This window comes from Carya illinoinensis, chromosome 9 (assembly GCF_018687715.1).
Source record: "Carya illinoinensis cultivar Pawnee chromosome 9, C.illinoinensisPawnee_v1, whole genome shotgun sequence".
Classification (NCBI taxonomy): domain Eukaryota; kingdom Viridiplantae; phylum Streptophyta; class Magnoliopsida; order Fagales; family Juglandaceae; genus Carya; species Carya illinoinensis.
The window spans coordinates 2,435,238-2,451,283 of NC_056760.1; the positions used below are offsets into that span (position 1 = coordinate 2,435,238).

Sequence of the window (16,046 nt, forward strand, 5' to 3'; positions counted from 1 at the left end):
TTCTACTCTTTTTATAACCAAGAGTTTTATCATTTACAAATAAAATTGTATACTAATTTATATATTAATATTAATTTTTTTATATTTAAAATTTAAATTAATATTATTTTTAATAAGATTTATTTTTTAATCAATCACGTTATCCCTTATATTGCGTACTTCCCCAAACAAGAAACGGTAAAAACAAACTCAGAGCTCAAAGGCTCAAAGCTCTACCAGAAAATGTCGAGGAGGAAGTTCTGGACCCCTCTCTACGCGACTCTGCGCCGGAACCTCCCTTCGAAACACCCTTATTTTCCTGCCAGTTCCGTTTTCAAATTCCCGTCTCCCACTTATTCTTTCTCACCCCCCTCTCCTTCAAGTTCACCTAGTTCCCCATTTCCCTCAAGCTATGATTTTTACTCTCTCCAGAATCTGAAGTTTCCCGTAAGAAGTTTTTGTTTCTCCACGGGATCTGAGGAGCAGTCCAGCGCTAGATGCTGGAGTTGTGGCGCTGTGGCCATAGCGGCGCCGTTTCTGGTCTGCGAGACGTGTCGTAGCGTTCAGCCGGTGGATCATTCTGTAGACTACTTCCACATCTTCGGGCTGTAAGTATTCCATACTCCAAACAGTTCTGATAATCGATTTCAGAATTACACGGGCTGTTGGTTTGCCCATAGAGCTGGTGATTTTTAAAATTCAAAATCTATTCTCCAGTTCTCATTATAGTCATCGTTTCAAAATTTTATATTCAAGTTTTTCTATCTGTTATCTATTCATTATCTGCGAAATGGAGCTTTTAGATAAATGAGGAAAAGAACGACTTTTTTTTTTTCCTACCAGTAATTAGAGGCCACTTCTCATTTATTTATTCATTAATTTGTTTGTCTGTTTTTAAATTTGACAGAGAAAAGAAGTATGATATTGAGGTCCAGAATCTGGAGGGGAAGTACAAAGACTGGCAGAAAAAATTGCATCCTGATCTAGTGCACTCAAAATCTGAGGTCTGTATATCCAATTCTTCAATTTGAAACGAAAAAAACATGTTTGTTGGAAATTCTTGTGTAAATTTTTCTCTTGTTTTTATAGAGAGAAAGAGGGTATGCTGCTGAACAGTCTGCTCGGGTAATTGATGCATATCACACGCTCAGCAAGCCATTGTTGAGGGCGATATACATTGTAAGTGTACTTCGTACCATGGATTTTGTGGAGGGTATTTTGTATATAAAAGCATCATGCATTCCAGGATTGCACATATATTTGTTTTTTTACGCTTAACTACTTGATATGGTGCCTTGTCACTCACAAATTACCATGCAATTACCAAAAGTCTCAATTTGCAGCCTAAACTACCTGTATTTCTGAATTTGTACCTCAGTCAGTAAACATTACGATCATGATTCATTACCACATTGCCAGTATTTAGTTCATTTTAACTTCAAATTTTAACTGATGGCAAATTGAAAAATATAGGTAGAGGCTGCAAAATGAAACTTCTAGTAGTTTAGGATGCAAAATGAAAAACATGTGATAGTTTGTGTGAAAGTGTAATTTCTCCCCTTTTTTTAAATCACCGTTATCCCAAGATTTTATTTAGAAGTTGGGTTGAAAGGCTAGGAATGTATTATGTGGGCTGTCCATTTTCAAAGTTTGTTGATACAGCATTATTAGGCCTGGGCCGAGTCCTGCAAATTGTTAGAAACGTAAATATATCCTTTTCTTTTCAAGTGCCCATTATACACACATGCACACAGGCATATATGTATTTGTGTGCAAGTTTTCTGCAATGGATGCAAATGGTAACCAAATCCCCTTGATTTTTTTGGATATAGTGGCAGTCATCTGGATCTTCTTTGTTAGAAAATAATGATCATATGAAATTTTTTTTTCTAGTTGGTGGATATGGGAATACGTGGAAGAGTAGTAATGGAGGCATGTGATGAACCTGCATGGTTATTCACTAAATTAATTAAACCTCTGTGATTTAATGTTATGTTGGTGGCTAGGCATGAATGTATTGGGTATGTGGGCCTGGGTTTCAGAACATACGGGTATCCCTTAGAAAATGATATTACTTTGACTAGATTTTTTATTTATGCTGTCTACCTTTGCCTGTTTTGATTACAAATCTCCTGGTATCAATTTTTCCTTTTTCATTTTTAAGTTTGTGACAAAGATTTGCTACTTCTTTTATAGCTGAGGCTTGAAGGTGTAGATGTTGATGAAGAAGAAACACTTACAGATCCAGAGTTACTTTCTGAGGTAATTTTGATCTGATTGGATTGTGGCCAGAATCGGATATTTTTGGTTTGTTTGAAGGTATTTTGAAATTTCTTGTCAATGCATGGTCTGTGCATCATGCTCATTGCTTTTCGTTATAAAATTGATGAACAAATTGAATTTCCTGTACCAGATGTAACCTAATAAGCATAAGAATCTATGTCTAATGAGTTTGGTCCAAGTGAAGAAAACATCATGTCTCTATCTAGGGAGCTGATGTGTCATCTCCTTGTATACCGCTGCCCCTCCTTCCAGCTGGAAAATCTGCGATTCCAGATTATAACCAATGATTAGTGGATATATGTTTGCCTTATATATGTGTTTGCGGGGGCGCACTCACACAGTTGTGTATATAATACTTACGAATAATGGTTAGCTAATTCTTTTAGCCTTGATAATACTATGAAAAATAAAAATGATCAAGTGCATTCTTAAATTGTGATCTTCAGAGCACAGAAAGCACAATTGCATTGTATTTTATTTATTTTTCCCTCCTTATTTATTCATGGGAACAGTAAATGTCTTGGCACATATTCGGAATGTGACTGTCTTGATAGACGGGATTTGATTAAAAACATATTACAATAGTCAAAATTCGTTTCATGTAGCAGATGATTAAGTCCTGCTATGACAGTCGATATAATTAATAAATTTAAAATAGCCTAAATAATAAATATGCCCCATAACGTTGTGGGCAGTAGTGGAGGAAGCAGGGAGGCAGTTTGTTCTATGTAGAAAAGGTTCCTTTTTATATTTTATATAGCGACCTCTTCTATAATTATAAAAACAGATTTGACCTCCCAAATTTGGTTTTTAGTGATGTGTTTTGTGTTGTTCTAATGTGATTGCTGACTGGCAATCTTTTTGGTTGTGTGATCCTTTATGTTTCTCGATTATAATATTTCAGTCCCAACCTCAAAAGGTGAAGACTCAATTTTTTTATTTTTTCTGAATCTGAATTGCAGATTTTGGAAATCAGGGAAGCTGTTGAAGAGGCAGCTGATCCTCTGGCGTTAAATGAGATCAAGTCTCAGGTATATCTGAGTCCTTTTAAGACGTATTTTATGAGAATAGAGTGGCCAGTTCAGAATGGCAGAGTTGCATATTAGTTTGAATATTTGAAACCATCATATTTATTCAGACTGCTAGAAAAATATGAAGCTGATTGCTTACTGAAGGACCTGAAAAAGAAAAAAAGTCGCATGATTATGGGTCTGTGTAGGTCGTGTCCACAAATGCTAGATTAGTGGGCCTTAAGTACCTTTCCAAATGCTCTGTTTACTCCGTTTGCTAGAACAATGGTTGCTGTCCTGATTCAAGTGTTAATCGGCAATATACATTTTTATTTGTCCAGATGAACGAGGAGCTGAATCATTGGTCTAACTCTTTTGCGACTGCATTTCGATGTCGGAAGTTTGAAGAAGCTGTAAATTCTATCCGAAGAATGACTTACTATGAACGTGTAACTGAAGAAATCGTGAAGAAGCTCTAATGTAGGTACTCAACACAAATATTTTGGCCAATTCTTTCACATAGGAGATGAGTCTTGGAATAATCTTATAGGCAAAAAGATATGAAGTTCTTTTTATTTTCTTCTTTGTTAGGACTGATTTCTTCACCTCCCGCTTGACAAATAAAAGACTTTATAAAGGTTTTTGGAGGTGAATGAATCAGGTTTATTCCTAATAGCCTATTTCCAACTTGCGGATGGCAAATCATGTTGTCAACATAATTGAAAATACCAAATAATCTTGTAATCAGATTCCTAAGGAAGAGATATTTCATGAATCTTGATGTCCTTGGGCGATCAATCATCAAAGCCATCATGCTCTCTCCATTTCACGATTTCAGCAAAATGTCAAAAATAAAGCAAGCAAAAGCTTGTTGCTCGAACAAGACAACAACATAAAAAAGGTTCAAAACATGGGTTTGATCGAAATACGAATATCATATAGCAACTGACGCGACAGTTCAGCATCTAACTCAATACACAGATATATTAAAAGAAAAAATATTTACTAACTCTCATTTTTTAAAACATGATAGTGTTGAAAGTGTTGTAAAAAAGTGTTGTGTAAACCATTATTCATATTAAAAATGTAAGAATAATGAGTCACTTTTATCATTTAAAACGTAAATAATGGTTTAAAAATGAAATACGTAAGTTCAGAATTCTATAGTATCAACCAAAAGAAAAAGAGCCGTTGCAACCTGCAAGGCTTTTCAAGAGATAAATACTTGAATGGGGAACAACTACAGAAAATGCTCAGCAAAAATAACCAAATTAAATTTAAATTAAGAACTTGCGTTTAGATCTTAGAGCTGATTTTTGTTGTAATACGGTACGGGCTAAATCTTGCTTCCCTTCTCTGTTTAGCCCGTAAAAAACTTCTCGAAAATTAACAGTACTGGGGACAATCCCACCATCAAGCATTTCTGATATAAGCTGCAAAGCCTCTTCAGACTTCCCTGCCTTACAGAGAGAAGTGATGAATATTGAATAAGTTTTGAAATCAGGCAGAGGCCCTTTTAATTTCATACGATGGAAGATATTCCGAGCATCAGCAAACTTCCCCATGTTCATGTAACCTCGTATCAGTTCCGAATAGGTAACAGCAGTTGGTTGACAACCTTCATGTTGCATTTCGTGAAAAACTTTGTGAGCTCTTTCTATCTGCTTCTCTTTCATGAAATGAGAAATTAACGATGTATAAACATGGACGGTCGGATTAATCCCTGCCTGCTTCATAGAATCCACCTTGGCCAATGCCTCTTCTATGCAACCCTTTTGTAGCAGTCCATGAACAAGGCTTCCATAAGTATACTGATCCAACGCTGATCCTTCCGCGCCAACTTCATCAAACAATGCTTGAGCTTCCTTCAACCTCCCCACCCGACAAAGAGCCCTAATGTACAATGAGTGGCTTAGTGGAACTGTAAAACCAACTCTAGGAAGCGAATCTGTACACCTTCTAGCTTCCAACAGCCTACCAACTTCACATAAACAACCAAGGTAAGCTTCAACGAGTTCTTTGTCAGGGATATGCCCAGCATTCATCATCTCCTCGAAAAATTTAATGGCTTCATCCACCTTCCTACCTTTCCGCCTACAAAGATTCATAATCAAATACTTGTAGGTCCCCCTACTGGGCTTACAACCATTAGCTTTCATCTCTCCAAAAATCTTCAGAGCAATCTCAGTCAGACCTGTACGACCATACAGCATAATCATGATTGTCCATGTATCAGATGTAATTGGGCAACCTCTTCTTCTCATTTCGTAGAAAAGGTTTCTCATGTGCTGGAAATCTTTTCCACGTCCAGCAATTTTGATGGCCATGTTGTAAGTTTCAGTAGTGTGACTATAACCAGTTTGTTTCCCTACCCAGGAGAAGAAGTGCAATGCGGCAGAGCCATGCACATTGCAATTGTGCAAAATCTCCACAACAAGGTCTGGTGTGAAATGAATATTGCATTTCTCCAAAGCTTCTTGAATCAAGCACCAATCTGTTGATGATGTTAAAATCCAACAAATTTCTTTCACATCCCGCTCATCATAATTTTTTGGAAGTGGCTCCATGAAGTGACTGTCCATCCTTACTTCCTCTGATTGGTTAGAGTTTAACTCCAGATTGAGCTCCTGCTCTCTGGATGCATCTGTACCAGGTAACTCTCCTTGAGGGTAAAGCTTCCAAATTCTCTGCATCTGCTTTATCTTTTCTATACTATCAAGCTCCCTCTTTTTCTCCAAGTAAGATATTATCCAATCAAATATTTCATCTCGAATGTCTATCTTAGATGCCCGCATTTCATTCAAAACCTTGAAAATTTCCTCCGTCCTTGAAACCTTACAAAGCTCCTTAATGAATACCGAATAAGACTTCCAAGTGGGCCTCATGCCTTTGTCCTCCGTACTCTTAAAAACTTTCCATGCTTCAGATATACGGTTTTGGCTGACGTGACCTGCAACCATTGCTGTGATGGCCACGGTATCTGGCTCTACTCCTCGTTCTAGCATCTCATCATATAGCATGCAGCCTTTTTCATAATCATCCAACCTGAAAAGGTGCTGCATAAGCTCTGTATAGGTAGAAGCCAGAGGCAGATGCCCAGACTCTTTCATACTTTGAAACAGTTCAAGTGCCTTCGAAATATCATTTCTCCTCAAATATCCATTGATGATAATTCCATAAATCTTCCCGTCAAAAGGATATTTTCTCTTCATAATATCAACAATTTCCAGAGAATCTGCAATCCTGTCAGCCCTACACAATCCTTTCACCAAGGTCTCGAAGTATTCAGGGTCAAGTGTTACATCTTTATCTCTGAGATCACGAATCCATTCTAAAGCTTCTCTGATTTTCCCTGAGATGCACAAACTTTTCAGCACATATCCATAAACATTATGTTCTGGAGTCTGAAAAACTCTTATCATATCATCTGCAATGGAATGAAGAGTGGCAATATCTCCTGATCTGGATATGCAAACCATTAGCATCTTATACAGACGCACATCAAGCGCCATGTCCTTCTGGACCATCTCCTTGTAGAATTCGATTGCAATGTCAGCTTTTCCAGCAAAACAAAGTGCGCGTACCATCTTTATGTAAACCTGAGCATCTGGTTCACAACCACACTTCCTCATATTCTCAAAGACCAACAAGGCTAGGCTAATTAATTTTGCATTCCCATAGAGGGAGATAAGAATGGTCCAAGTCTTAATATCCTTCTGGCATAGGTTGTTATCCATTTCCGCCACCAACTTCTCCACCAGCTGAAACTCTCTCGCTTCACCGGCTATGGACAACATGGTATTGTAAGTCCTAGTTGTATGACGAAACCCATCTCTGAGCTTCACCCAATCAAAGAACCTCAAAGCCAAATGTGGCACTTTAAAGCACCTTTTCAACACTTTCTCGACAACCTCTGAATCGAACCTAACACTCAACGTTTCTAGCTGCTCCTCGATCGAAACAAAACTGTTTCCCGCCCGAACGATCTGCGCAATTTTATGAACTTCGGGGCTAACATCGTTACCACCCAAATTTCCCAACGGGGTATCCTCCAAAGCTGATACATAATCCTTTCCTAGTAACACGCCATCTTCAGCATTTCGACAAACGCCTTCGGTCCAATGTGGGTGTTCTTCCTTCACCTGAGCGCCCACCTCATGGATATCTCTGAGTGTTGAAGTCCCAGATTGCGTGATATCAGTGTTGAAGTTATCGGCGCCTAAGATGTCTTTGATCTCATTGAATAGTAAGCCAAACGAACTAGTTTCTGCTTGGTTCTTCAAAAGGGCGTCTTCGGTTTTCTTGGACTTTGAAAGCTTAGATGATGACTTGGAGAGGCTTGAAAAATGACGAATCTGAAAATTCAAAAGCTGAAAATGAAAGAGCTCGTTGCTTGAATTTAGACACGAGAACCGGAACTTGATTAAGTTCCTCATGTCATGCTTTTTAGAACGCTGTTACTTCTGTGGTAGAGCCTTTTCCAGGGGACGAAGGGTAGAGAGCATGGAACCCAACAAGCAGAGTGCTGAGGAGTCACCCAAATGTCCGATTAAAAAATATTCAAAAAAATAAAAAATGAAAATGCCAATTAACACTAACAAAATTTAAAAAATATCAATCAATACCCTACACAAAAGAAATATTTGTAATAGTATTTGTCATTTTATCTTTGTAAGAGAACAATGGGGCGAAAGGTAATCTTTTATTGTCCAAGGCCTAATTGCTAAAATGGGATATATTGCAATTGAAATATTTATTCATAGTTTCATGGCGAGATCTTTATATATAAAAAATGTGTATGTAACGGAAAATCTTGTTTTAACGATTTTTTATATTTTTCTGTTAAAATTAACACTGTTTGTTTAAATTCGTGTGAATGTAATCAGTGTATAGAATGAATACATAAATGACATTCAATGATATAAGATGAAAAGTTATATGGAGAGTATTTCAAGATAAAAAAAGTTACATTACGTTTTGGGGACCAATCCGCGTACGAAGCGGAAGTGGTTTGTTGCAGTTAGTTTTTTTATATTAAAAAAACATAAAGAAGAAGAAAGCATCGGCTTTTCATATCTATTTTCGATCGAGCATTATACTCATAAGTCTTGTACATTACATATTTAATATATTTTTTTATTTTTTTAAATTTTTTTAGATTTATTCTTTTTAAATTAATTCAGTTTTTCTATTTATTATGCATATGCCAAACATTTGATAAAAGAAAAAAATTTTAAAAATTAAAATAATAGATAATGTGTGGTGTATGTACTTATGTTTAAAATTTTTCTTTTCGATCACCCTTTCATCTCCCCTCTCCCAAATCTCTTCTTTTTCATTTTTTCTTTAATTTCTTTTTTTATTCCATTCTATTTTTCATGCCCTTGAATAAAATAGATTATTCATCCACTGTCGAGAAGCTTAAGCACAAAATTGTAAAAGTTTGCTCTAAGATTCAAGAAAAACCAAACTTCCCAATGGCATTAACGTGGGGGGTTTTTTTTTTTCCTCCTCTTTTATTGCCTTGATTAAAAAAGAAATATAAGAAGTCTCTAGAAATTTCTCTCTTATCTTTTTTTGGTTCTTTTTGCTCCAAAATAAAATTCTCAATCGGTAGGAAGCAATGTGCATCTCTCTTTAACTATCTTCAAGAGAGAGAGAGTGAGAGAGAGAATTTGTGTGCGAGAATACACTCGTCGGCGCCGTTTACGGTAGCTTTTCTTTGGAGGAGATAATTCAAGTTTAATCTTTGGGCATGTTTTCTCTCGGGGATGAGCTCTGTAAGGGAATGAGAGATGGTAATTCTTTCTGAAAGGGTATAAATGTTGAAATAAGGGGACAAGGCAGATTGAGAAGAAATAAAATAAAAAATGAAGTCATGATTAGTAGATGAGTAATTCTTTCTGGAAAGGTAGAAAAGGGATTTAGATTTATGCCGGAAGCCGGAGTTTTGTTCTTCATCTTCGTTATTTTTCTTTTGAAAAATAAAAAATAAATAATGTTGACATCAAGTTCGTGCATATTTTGAGTGCACAAGTTGTCTGTATGTAGCGGGGCTCAAGATGCTAGCAAAGATAGGGTATCTAAATATATATAGATGGTTGGGTGAACCACATGTTTAGGGAGTCATGAGTGATTAACAAACGTACACAAATTTTTAATAAAAGACATACAAATTTTATATAGATCATAATTTTTATATTAAAAAGTTACATGATTTTTATTTATTTAATGTTAGTTTAAACTTTAAAGCCGAGAATAATAACAATACAAATATATATTCTGAATTTATTTTATAATATAATTTATTAATCATAATAATTACAATAATGAATATAGTTTATATAATAATAAGTAATTAAAAATTAGTTATTATATTTTTCTCTTTTTCCTTAACATATACACATGTATTAGGTGCATAAAATGTGAATCCCTAAGCAAAATACACGTGTATTGTATGTTTCCTTAACTCATATTATTGAGTATTCCAAATTTAAAAATCCCATATAATACAAGTGTGTTTAATCAAAGGTTTTTTTAAATTAATTAATTTATTTATTTTTAATATTAGTAGGACGTAGCTTTCGTTAAGTCATATTCCACACATGGACTTGCTATGATGGACACGTGACAAAGGTCGTGATCCTTGAGCTAATCAAGATAAAGTAAATTTGGCCAACAACTTCAAAATATATTTTATGATTTATATATATGCTAGAAAATATTATAGCACAAATTTTATAAAAAGAATAGATGATTTAACTTTATGTTGACCCTAATCGACTCAACCAATAGAAACGTAAGAATTTTAACATATTCTCTATTGATCCTCTTTAGGATTACACAAATTGATGAGTTATAATACAAATATCAAATGACACATATTTTGAACTACCGTTTGTGTTAGACTTTTATTAAATTTTTTGTATGCATCTTTGTTAAAATTATGGATGTTATAAACATGTATTGAATTATATGATATTTCGAACTAATTTTTTATTTTCTCCAATATGTCTTAAATTATTAAGTGAAATCAATCATTTTTATAAAATATATATTATTTTTTACAAATAATCATTTCATAAAACTAGATAAACGTGCTTTGCACGTTGCTCCTATCTAATATTAAATGATAAATTTATAAATAAAATATAATAAATAATTTTTAATTATTTTTTAATCATCTAATTTCAAATCATAAAATGACAAAAAGATAACCAGAAATGAGATAACTTAACAATACTAAACTAACAGCTAATAGCCGAATAGCCATCAATGCCTTTGTTCTTGGGCCTTTATTCATGGACTATCATCAGGTTGGGCCTAGTCGTTTATCACGACTATATATACCCGACCGAGTACAAGAATTTCAGACATCTGTGGATTGTATGCGAAACCCGACGAGGCGGTTGCAATGGGGTGGGTGTGGAAGGACGATGAACCAGACGAGCTTGATTCGTTCGCTGCCGGAGTTATTCCGGGAGGAAATTGCTCTATCAGAAAGGCGGTGAAGTTGAAGTGCAGAACTGAGGAGGTCGAGCCTGGGAAGTTCATCAGGAAGTGCGAGAAAACCGAGCAGCTTCTCAGGGATTGCATCGGGAAGTACGTTTCTTGATTTATATATTTATATGCCCTTGTTTGGTTGAAGAGAAAATAATACCAGTAGAAAATTCAGCTGATTTATTCGTTCTAATCGATTTTTCGATTATTTTGTATTAAAACAAACACATGATAGTGCATTGCTGGGGTTTGATCTATTTATCGAATTTTTAAGTTATTTACATAATTTTGAGGATAAGTTCTGGTCTGTGAGGAATTTGATTTAGTTCTTGTGTCATGTGATGTTGTTCTGAATTTCCTTTTCTCATTGATTTGTCTTAATACGATAATTGAATTAAAAAAAACATTTTAAACTGCTTTTGAATTTGTTTGCCGTCAGTTACGAGTGTTACGTTTATTCTGAGTTTAATTTTTTATTGAATGGACTTAAAAATGCGAATAGATATGAGATTCAGGGAATATTTTTTATGACTCTGCAAACGTAACAGTGTTTTTTGAGAATAACTTCAAACCGGATGTGATGTAAAGAGGGGATTTACACCCTCCAATGGCCTGGACGACACGTCATGATCTCAAGAAAATTAGAATGGAATTAGCCCCATGTAATCCACATCAATCCCCCAATCTCTTTCTCAAGCTGAACATTTCTGCTCTCTCTCTCCCCTCAAGCTGCACCCCTTATTCTCGGAACTCGTAGGTAGACTCTGAGAGGAAATGCCCAGCCCTGCTTGAAGGCCAGTGAAAGTATTATCTTTTTGAAAAAAGTAGCTCCGATTGAACATTCACAAATGTGAACTTGTATTCTTGGATGAAGATAAATCTCCAAATGGATGCAGGACAAATTGCTTGGCTTCTAGGTCTCAATTATGCTGTGCAAATTACTTCAATGTTGCATGGTCTCTGTTGAATCATTGTCTCCTTACACACCCATCGACCAAATTATCCTCAATTGTGGCTCCTTTGGCAATTCAATTGCTTGAGATGATCGCACCTAGATTGGAGACGCGAATTCAAAATTCCTCTGTCTTGAACAATCGCTGAACAACCATGCATCTCTAACCCGTATTGTAGCTAGACAATCCCCCTCTACTGTCGAAGTGCCCTATGAGTTTTGGGTTGCAATGGCTTCAGGGAGGGAGGGAGGGAGGGAGAGAGATGTGAATTACCTATGGCCATTTTCATTCTAATTTTTTTGGAATGGTGACATGTTGTTTGGTTATTGGAGGGTGTAAACCTCCTCTTTACACCACATCTTGTTCCTAGCCTCCCTCTTGTTTTTTACCCAGTTAAACTCCAGACCTGTTAAGGCGGCTCCATCACATTGATTAGGTAAATCATTGGCTTTTCATCGATGGGACGAGGCTCTTAGAAATTGTTTGCACCTAAGGTTTTGAAATTTGGACCTATAGAGAATATATCACTAAGATCAATGCTCTTACCACTTGAGCCAGCCCCAGGGGTTAGATAAAATGATTTTGATTTTTTTTTTTTTTTTAATACAGAAAATGATTAGATGAAAAGGTTTTGGGAGAGAAAAAGGTGTGTTGGCATTTAAAAGATGTTTGGATCGAGATGGAAAAATTTTCTTAAAAGTTGTGGGACAATTGAAAATTGTTTTGGAAGAAAAATTTTATGAGGTGTGTATGTAAAAGTAATTGGACCTATTGAAAATATGTCTGGGAAGAAAAACTTTGAGGTGTGCATGTGTGTGTTTGTATGTTTCTTTGTTGTGAAAATTGTTTCTGTTTAGTTTTTTGGCAAATAAAATGATTAGATCAAATTGAAAAGATTAGTATCTCACTTGATTGAGAAATTTTAGATTAAGATGAAAAAATTTTAACAAAATTTTCACAAAATATTTAAATTACATGTCTCTGTGACTTGATTGTAGAAGACATTGTCTAAAATTAGTATGTACAAACTCAAATTCTGTGAGAAAGTACATTTTGCACCCCCAAACTTCCACTGGTCTTTTCAATTTGTTCTAAAATTTACCAAAACCATAAATCCACACCCCAAACTACCACCATTTTATCAGTTTGCATCAAAACTACCAATGGTCCAATATATACAATATATTGGTCTTTCTGGGAGAAAGTACATTTTACACCCCCAAACTTCTATTGGTCTTTTCAATTTGTTCTAAAATTTGCCAAAACCATAAATCCGCACCCCAAACTACTGCCATTTTGTCAGTTTGCATCAAAACTACCAATGGTCCAATATATACAATATGTTTGAGGTGGCAAATGTACTTCCCCATTGCTTGTGAAATCATCTTGCTGTAATTGCACATGGATGTACGTCTATACTTCAGTTAGGATGTATTGTTCTCATTGGCTTGTTTATAATATACATGATACATTGTTCAATGGCTTGAATCTTCATGACTTCCTTGTATCTTTAGATTTCCATGATTAGGTGTTGCTCTTGTATATGTCTTGTTTACTTGGACTAAGCCTATTTCTATCAACTAAAACTTGTTTACTGAAAAAAAAAAATGATATAATATAATATATTTATAGAGATATATATATATGGTAACAAGCTCCAATTTGTGAGCTTTTGGTAGCAATATGGTTGCAACAGGTCAAGCAGAGGTGACTGGGAATATATTCTGACTGGCATGTTTGATCTTACACGCTTGCCTTATTTTTAATCAGGCCTGTGGAAGTGGTTGCATCCAACAAAGAATACACTGAAGATGATGTTACAGCCAAGGTGCGTAAAGGGCCTGGCTCTTCTGAGATGTCAGAGCATGAGGCATACGACTTCCCTGGGTTACGCAGTGATCTTGAAGCCTTGACGCATAGCTTCCTTAACGGTATCAACCGTTTCTTTGAAGAGGCTGAAGAGATGAAGAATGGCTTCTTTAATGTTTTTGGAGCTCCACGCGTGTTTGATGGGGAGTCTTCATCCCCACCATCAACGAGGCGAGGGATGCCAGGCGAAGGCCATTCTAGGAAAGATTCCTTTCCCAAAACAACTGAGCCAGACTCAGGACATTTTGATCTTTCTGGGTTGGCAAAAGATGTTTGAAGCAAACCAACTGTTGATCTTCGCGTTGCTACTTGGTGGTTTGTTAAGAAAATAAGTACAGTGGCCTTTTTGTTTGTAGCCATTTTTTGTTTTAGCATGTAAACTATAATGGGTATGGAAAGAAAGTAGAGTGGTACGTTATAAAATATAAAGTGAGTATCCGCCATTTTCAGATTAGTGGTCATTTCATGGTCGTAGTTATGGTTTTGAAATTATCACGTTGCCTTGCGTTGTGAAGATGGGTGCTTTTTGCTGAATCTTTCGGGTTTGAAGGACCGTAATATCTGCACGTGTGAGTTTGAAAAGTCGAGGGTGAATGATTCGAGGCAATCGTGAAATGATTATCCATACCATGAAATGATTGGATTTCATTTGCTTCATGGTGTGTGTGAGTTCCACTTTGGCAAGATCCTACTGCCTTTATTTGAATATAGACTACTACCATTGTGCTGCACTCTTGGGGTGGGGGAGCTTTACTGCAGCTACGTTTTACAACACGTGCAAGCTGTGCCAGGATAAGATCGCTTAATGATGGGTTTTGTTAAGGTGTATAAAAGTAGGGCCCGAGCCCGATAGACGGAGGATACAAAACACGAGGATTGGGTCTTCTACTTGGACCTGCGCGTAGAGCTTTTTAATCCTTCCACGTGTCCCTTAAAAAGCACACTTGGAAGAAAGTGGCATGCCTTTGTTGAAGTCTTCTAAGAAATCGATTATCCGCATATCAATGCACATTCGGAATTACGAAATGCCAACTTGTGGGCGTAGTGGCACGCCACCATTCAATTCTTGACCAAACAAATAGGATGTCAGCTGAAAGAAGCCGATCGAGCCTCAGCCCCCCAATTAGCCAGCCACAGCCTCAGCCCTTCGTTGATAAAGACAGGCACAAGCAAAAGAAATTGCCCAACTTAAAATAAGGACCGGTTCCTCTCACATGGTGTGAAACACGCTTTATCTTATCATGACTTGGAAATACCTACCACATAAGCAAATCAAAAGACTTTTCTTTCAACTCGGGGGTCTTATCGTTCACACACCCCCAAAAAGAGAGCACCAAATGTTAGAATAACCCATTAATCTTGGCCCCCGGAAAGTGAAACTCTCGTTTTTATGTATTAATAATTATTAAGTAATATTATATATAATTGTGAAATTACAAACATCACGTAATCATTTAAAAAAAAATAAAATCTACAATTAAAAAATTAATTTTTTTTATACAAATCTTATATTAATTTATTTTTTTAAAAATAATTACATATTACTCATACAATCATAATTATAAATATCATTTTTTATAATTATTTATAGCTTAGAAGTTAGAAGCTATGGGACTTGTTCTAGATTTGGAGATCGTTTTGGACTATTCCTTTTTGGGTTGATATCTCCCACTCTCTCATCATCCAATTCCATTCTGGCAAGTGTCATGTGCTTTAATCATTTCAGACCACTTCATTAATCTTTCGTCGTACAACTTTGAAGTGCTTTTAGTAGAAAAAATCGCATGATATAATTATGAGTGATTTTACACACATTTCTTAAGAAAACCTTATGTACAAATCTACTTTAAAAATTAAGCTGGTTACATAAAAATTCAACATATTGATGATTATTCTATAATTATATAGAGACTAAAAGTTCTTACTTTATTCTATAAGACATGTAATTGGAGGAGAGCATTCTAATTGGATATGCATCCTAACTCAAAAGGTAAAAAATTTGCTTAATAGAACATTAAAAACACTGATATTGGTACCGGAAGTCTTTTTTAGGATTATAATATTATTTCTAATTAACATGTAATTAGTAGAATGGAAAAATATGATAAAATTAAAAAATTAAATTAATATTATTTTATTATTATATAAAAATAAATAAATAATCTAATAAATATTAAATATAAATAAAATACACAAAAATAAATCTATATTATATTAATTAAAACTTGAGTTTGGAGTTTGACTTTCACTATTTCAACGAGAGTGGTCTCATCAGATAAACTAAAAAGCCCCCATAAAGGTCAGAGGAGGAAAAATAAAGTGAAAAGGCACCGGCATGGGCTGGCAGCCGGCTTCGGAGAGTCCAGCCCTAATAAGCCGAACCCAATTCCAGGCTCCAGCTCATTATGGCAAATAAATACCCGGCGTCGATCACAAGATCTCAGCCAACTGT

At 35.6% G+C, this 16,046-nt stretch overlaps 3 protein-coding genes across 3 annotated transcripts; 2 read left to right on the plus strand and 1 right to left on the minus strand.

The window, feature by feature from the left end:
- The first annotated feature begins 144 nt into the window (after positions 1-144).
- Positions 145-4,047, plus strand: LOC122276063 (iron-sulfur cluster co-chaperone protein HscB homolog). Its single transcript, XM_043085506.1, has 6 exons — positions 145-587; positions 887-983; positions 1,069-1,158; positions 2,176-2,241; positions 3,225-3,293; positions 3,614-4,047. Exons 1-6 carry the CDS (start codon positions 223-225, stop codon positions 3,749-3,751), a joined length of 825 nt encoding a protein of 274 aa, XP_042941440.1. The 5' UTR covers positions 145-222; the 3' UTR covers positions 3,752-4,047.
- A 334-nt stretch (positions 4,048-4,381) lies between these two features.
- On the minus strand, positions 4,382-7,926 carry LOC122276059 (putative pentatricopeptide repeat-containing protein At5g06400, mitochondrial). Its single transcript, XM_043085497.1, has one exon. It carries the CDS (start codon positions 7,706-7,708, stop codon positions 4,550-4,552), a length of 3,159 nt encoding a protein of 1,052 aa, XP_042941431.1. The 5' UTR covers positions 7,709-7,926; the 3' UTR covers positions 4,382-4,549.
- A 2,708-nt stretch (positions 7,927-10,634) lies between these two features.
- On the plus strand, positions 10,635-14,048 carry LOC122277759 (fra a 1-associated protein-like). Its single transcript, XM_043087890.1, has 2 exons — positions 10,635-10,874; positions 13,496-14,048. The coding sequence occupies exons 1-2, from the start codon at positions 10,687-10,689 to the stop codon at positions 13,869-13,871; spliced, it is 564 nt and encodes a 187-aa protein (XP_042943824.1). The 5' UTR covers positions 10,635-10,686; the 3' UTR covers positions 13,872-14,048.
- Positions 14,049-16,046: the final 1,998 nt, after the last annotated feature.

Bases quoted from the DNA above. Each gene is read 5' to 3' on its own strand.
- LOC122276059 (XM_043085497.1), bottom strand. From the start codon at position 7,708: ATGAGGAACTTAATCAAGTTCCGGTTCTCGTGTCTAAATTCAAGCAAC.
- LOC122276063 (XM_043085506.1), top strand. From the start codon at position 223: ATGTCGAGGAGGAAGTTCTGGACCCCTCTCTACGCGACTCTGCGCCGG. The intron at 984-1,068 runs GTCTGTATATCC...TTGTTTTTATAG, and splicing joins TAGTGCACTCAAAATCTGAG to AGAGAAAGAGGGTATGCTGC. The intron at 2,242-3,224 runs GTAATTTTGATC...TCTGAATTGCAG, and splicing joins ATCCAGAGTTACTTTCTGAG to ATTTTGGAAATCAGGGAAGC.
- LOC122277759 (XM_043087890.1), top strand. From the start codon at position 10,687: ATGGGGTGGGTGTGGAAGGACGATGAACCAGACGAGCTTGATTCGTTC. The intron at 10,875-13,495 runs GTACGTTTCTTG...ATTTTTAATCAG, and splicing joins CTCAGGGATTGCATCGGGAA to GCCTGTGGAAGTGGTTGCAT.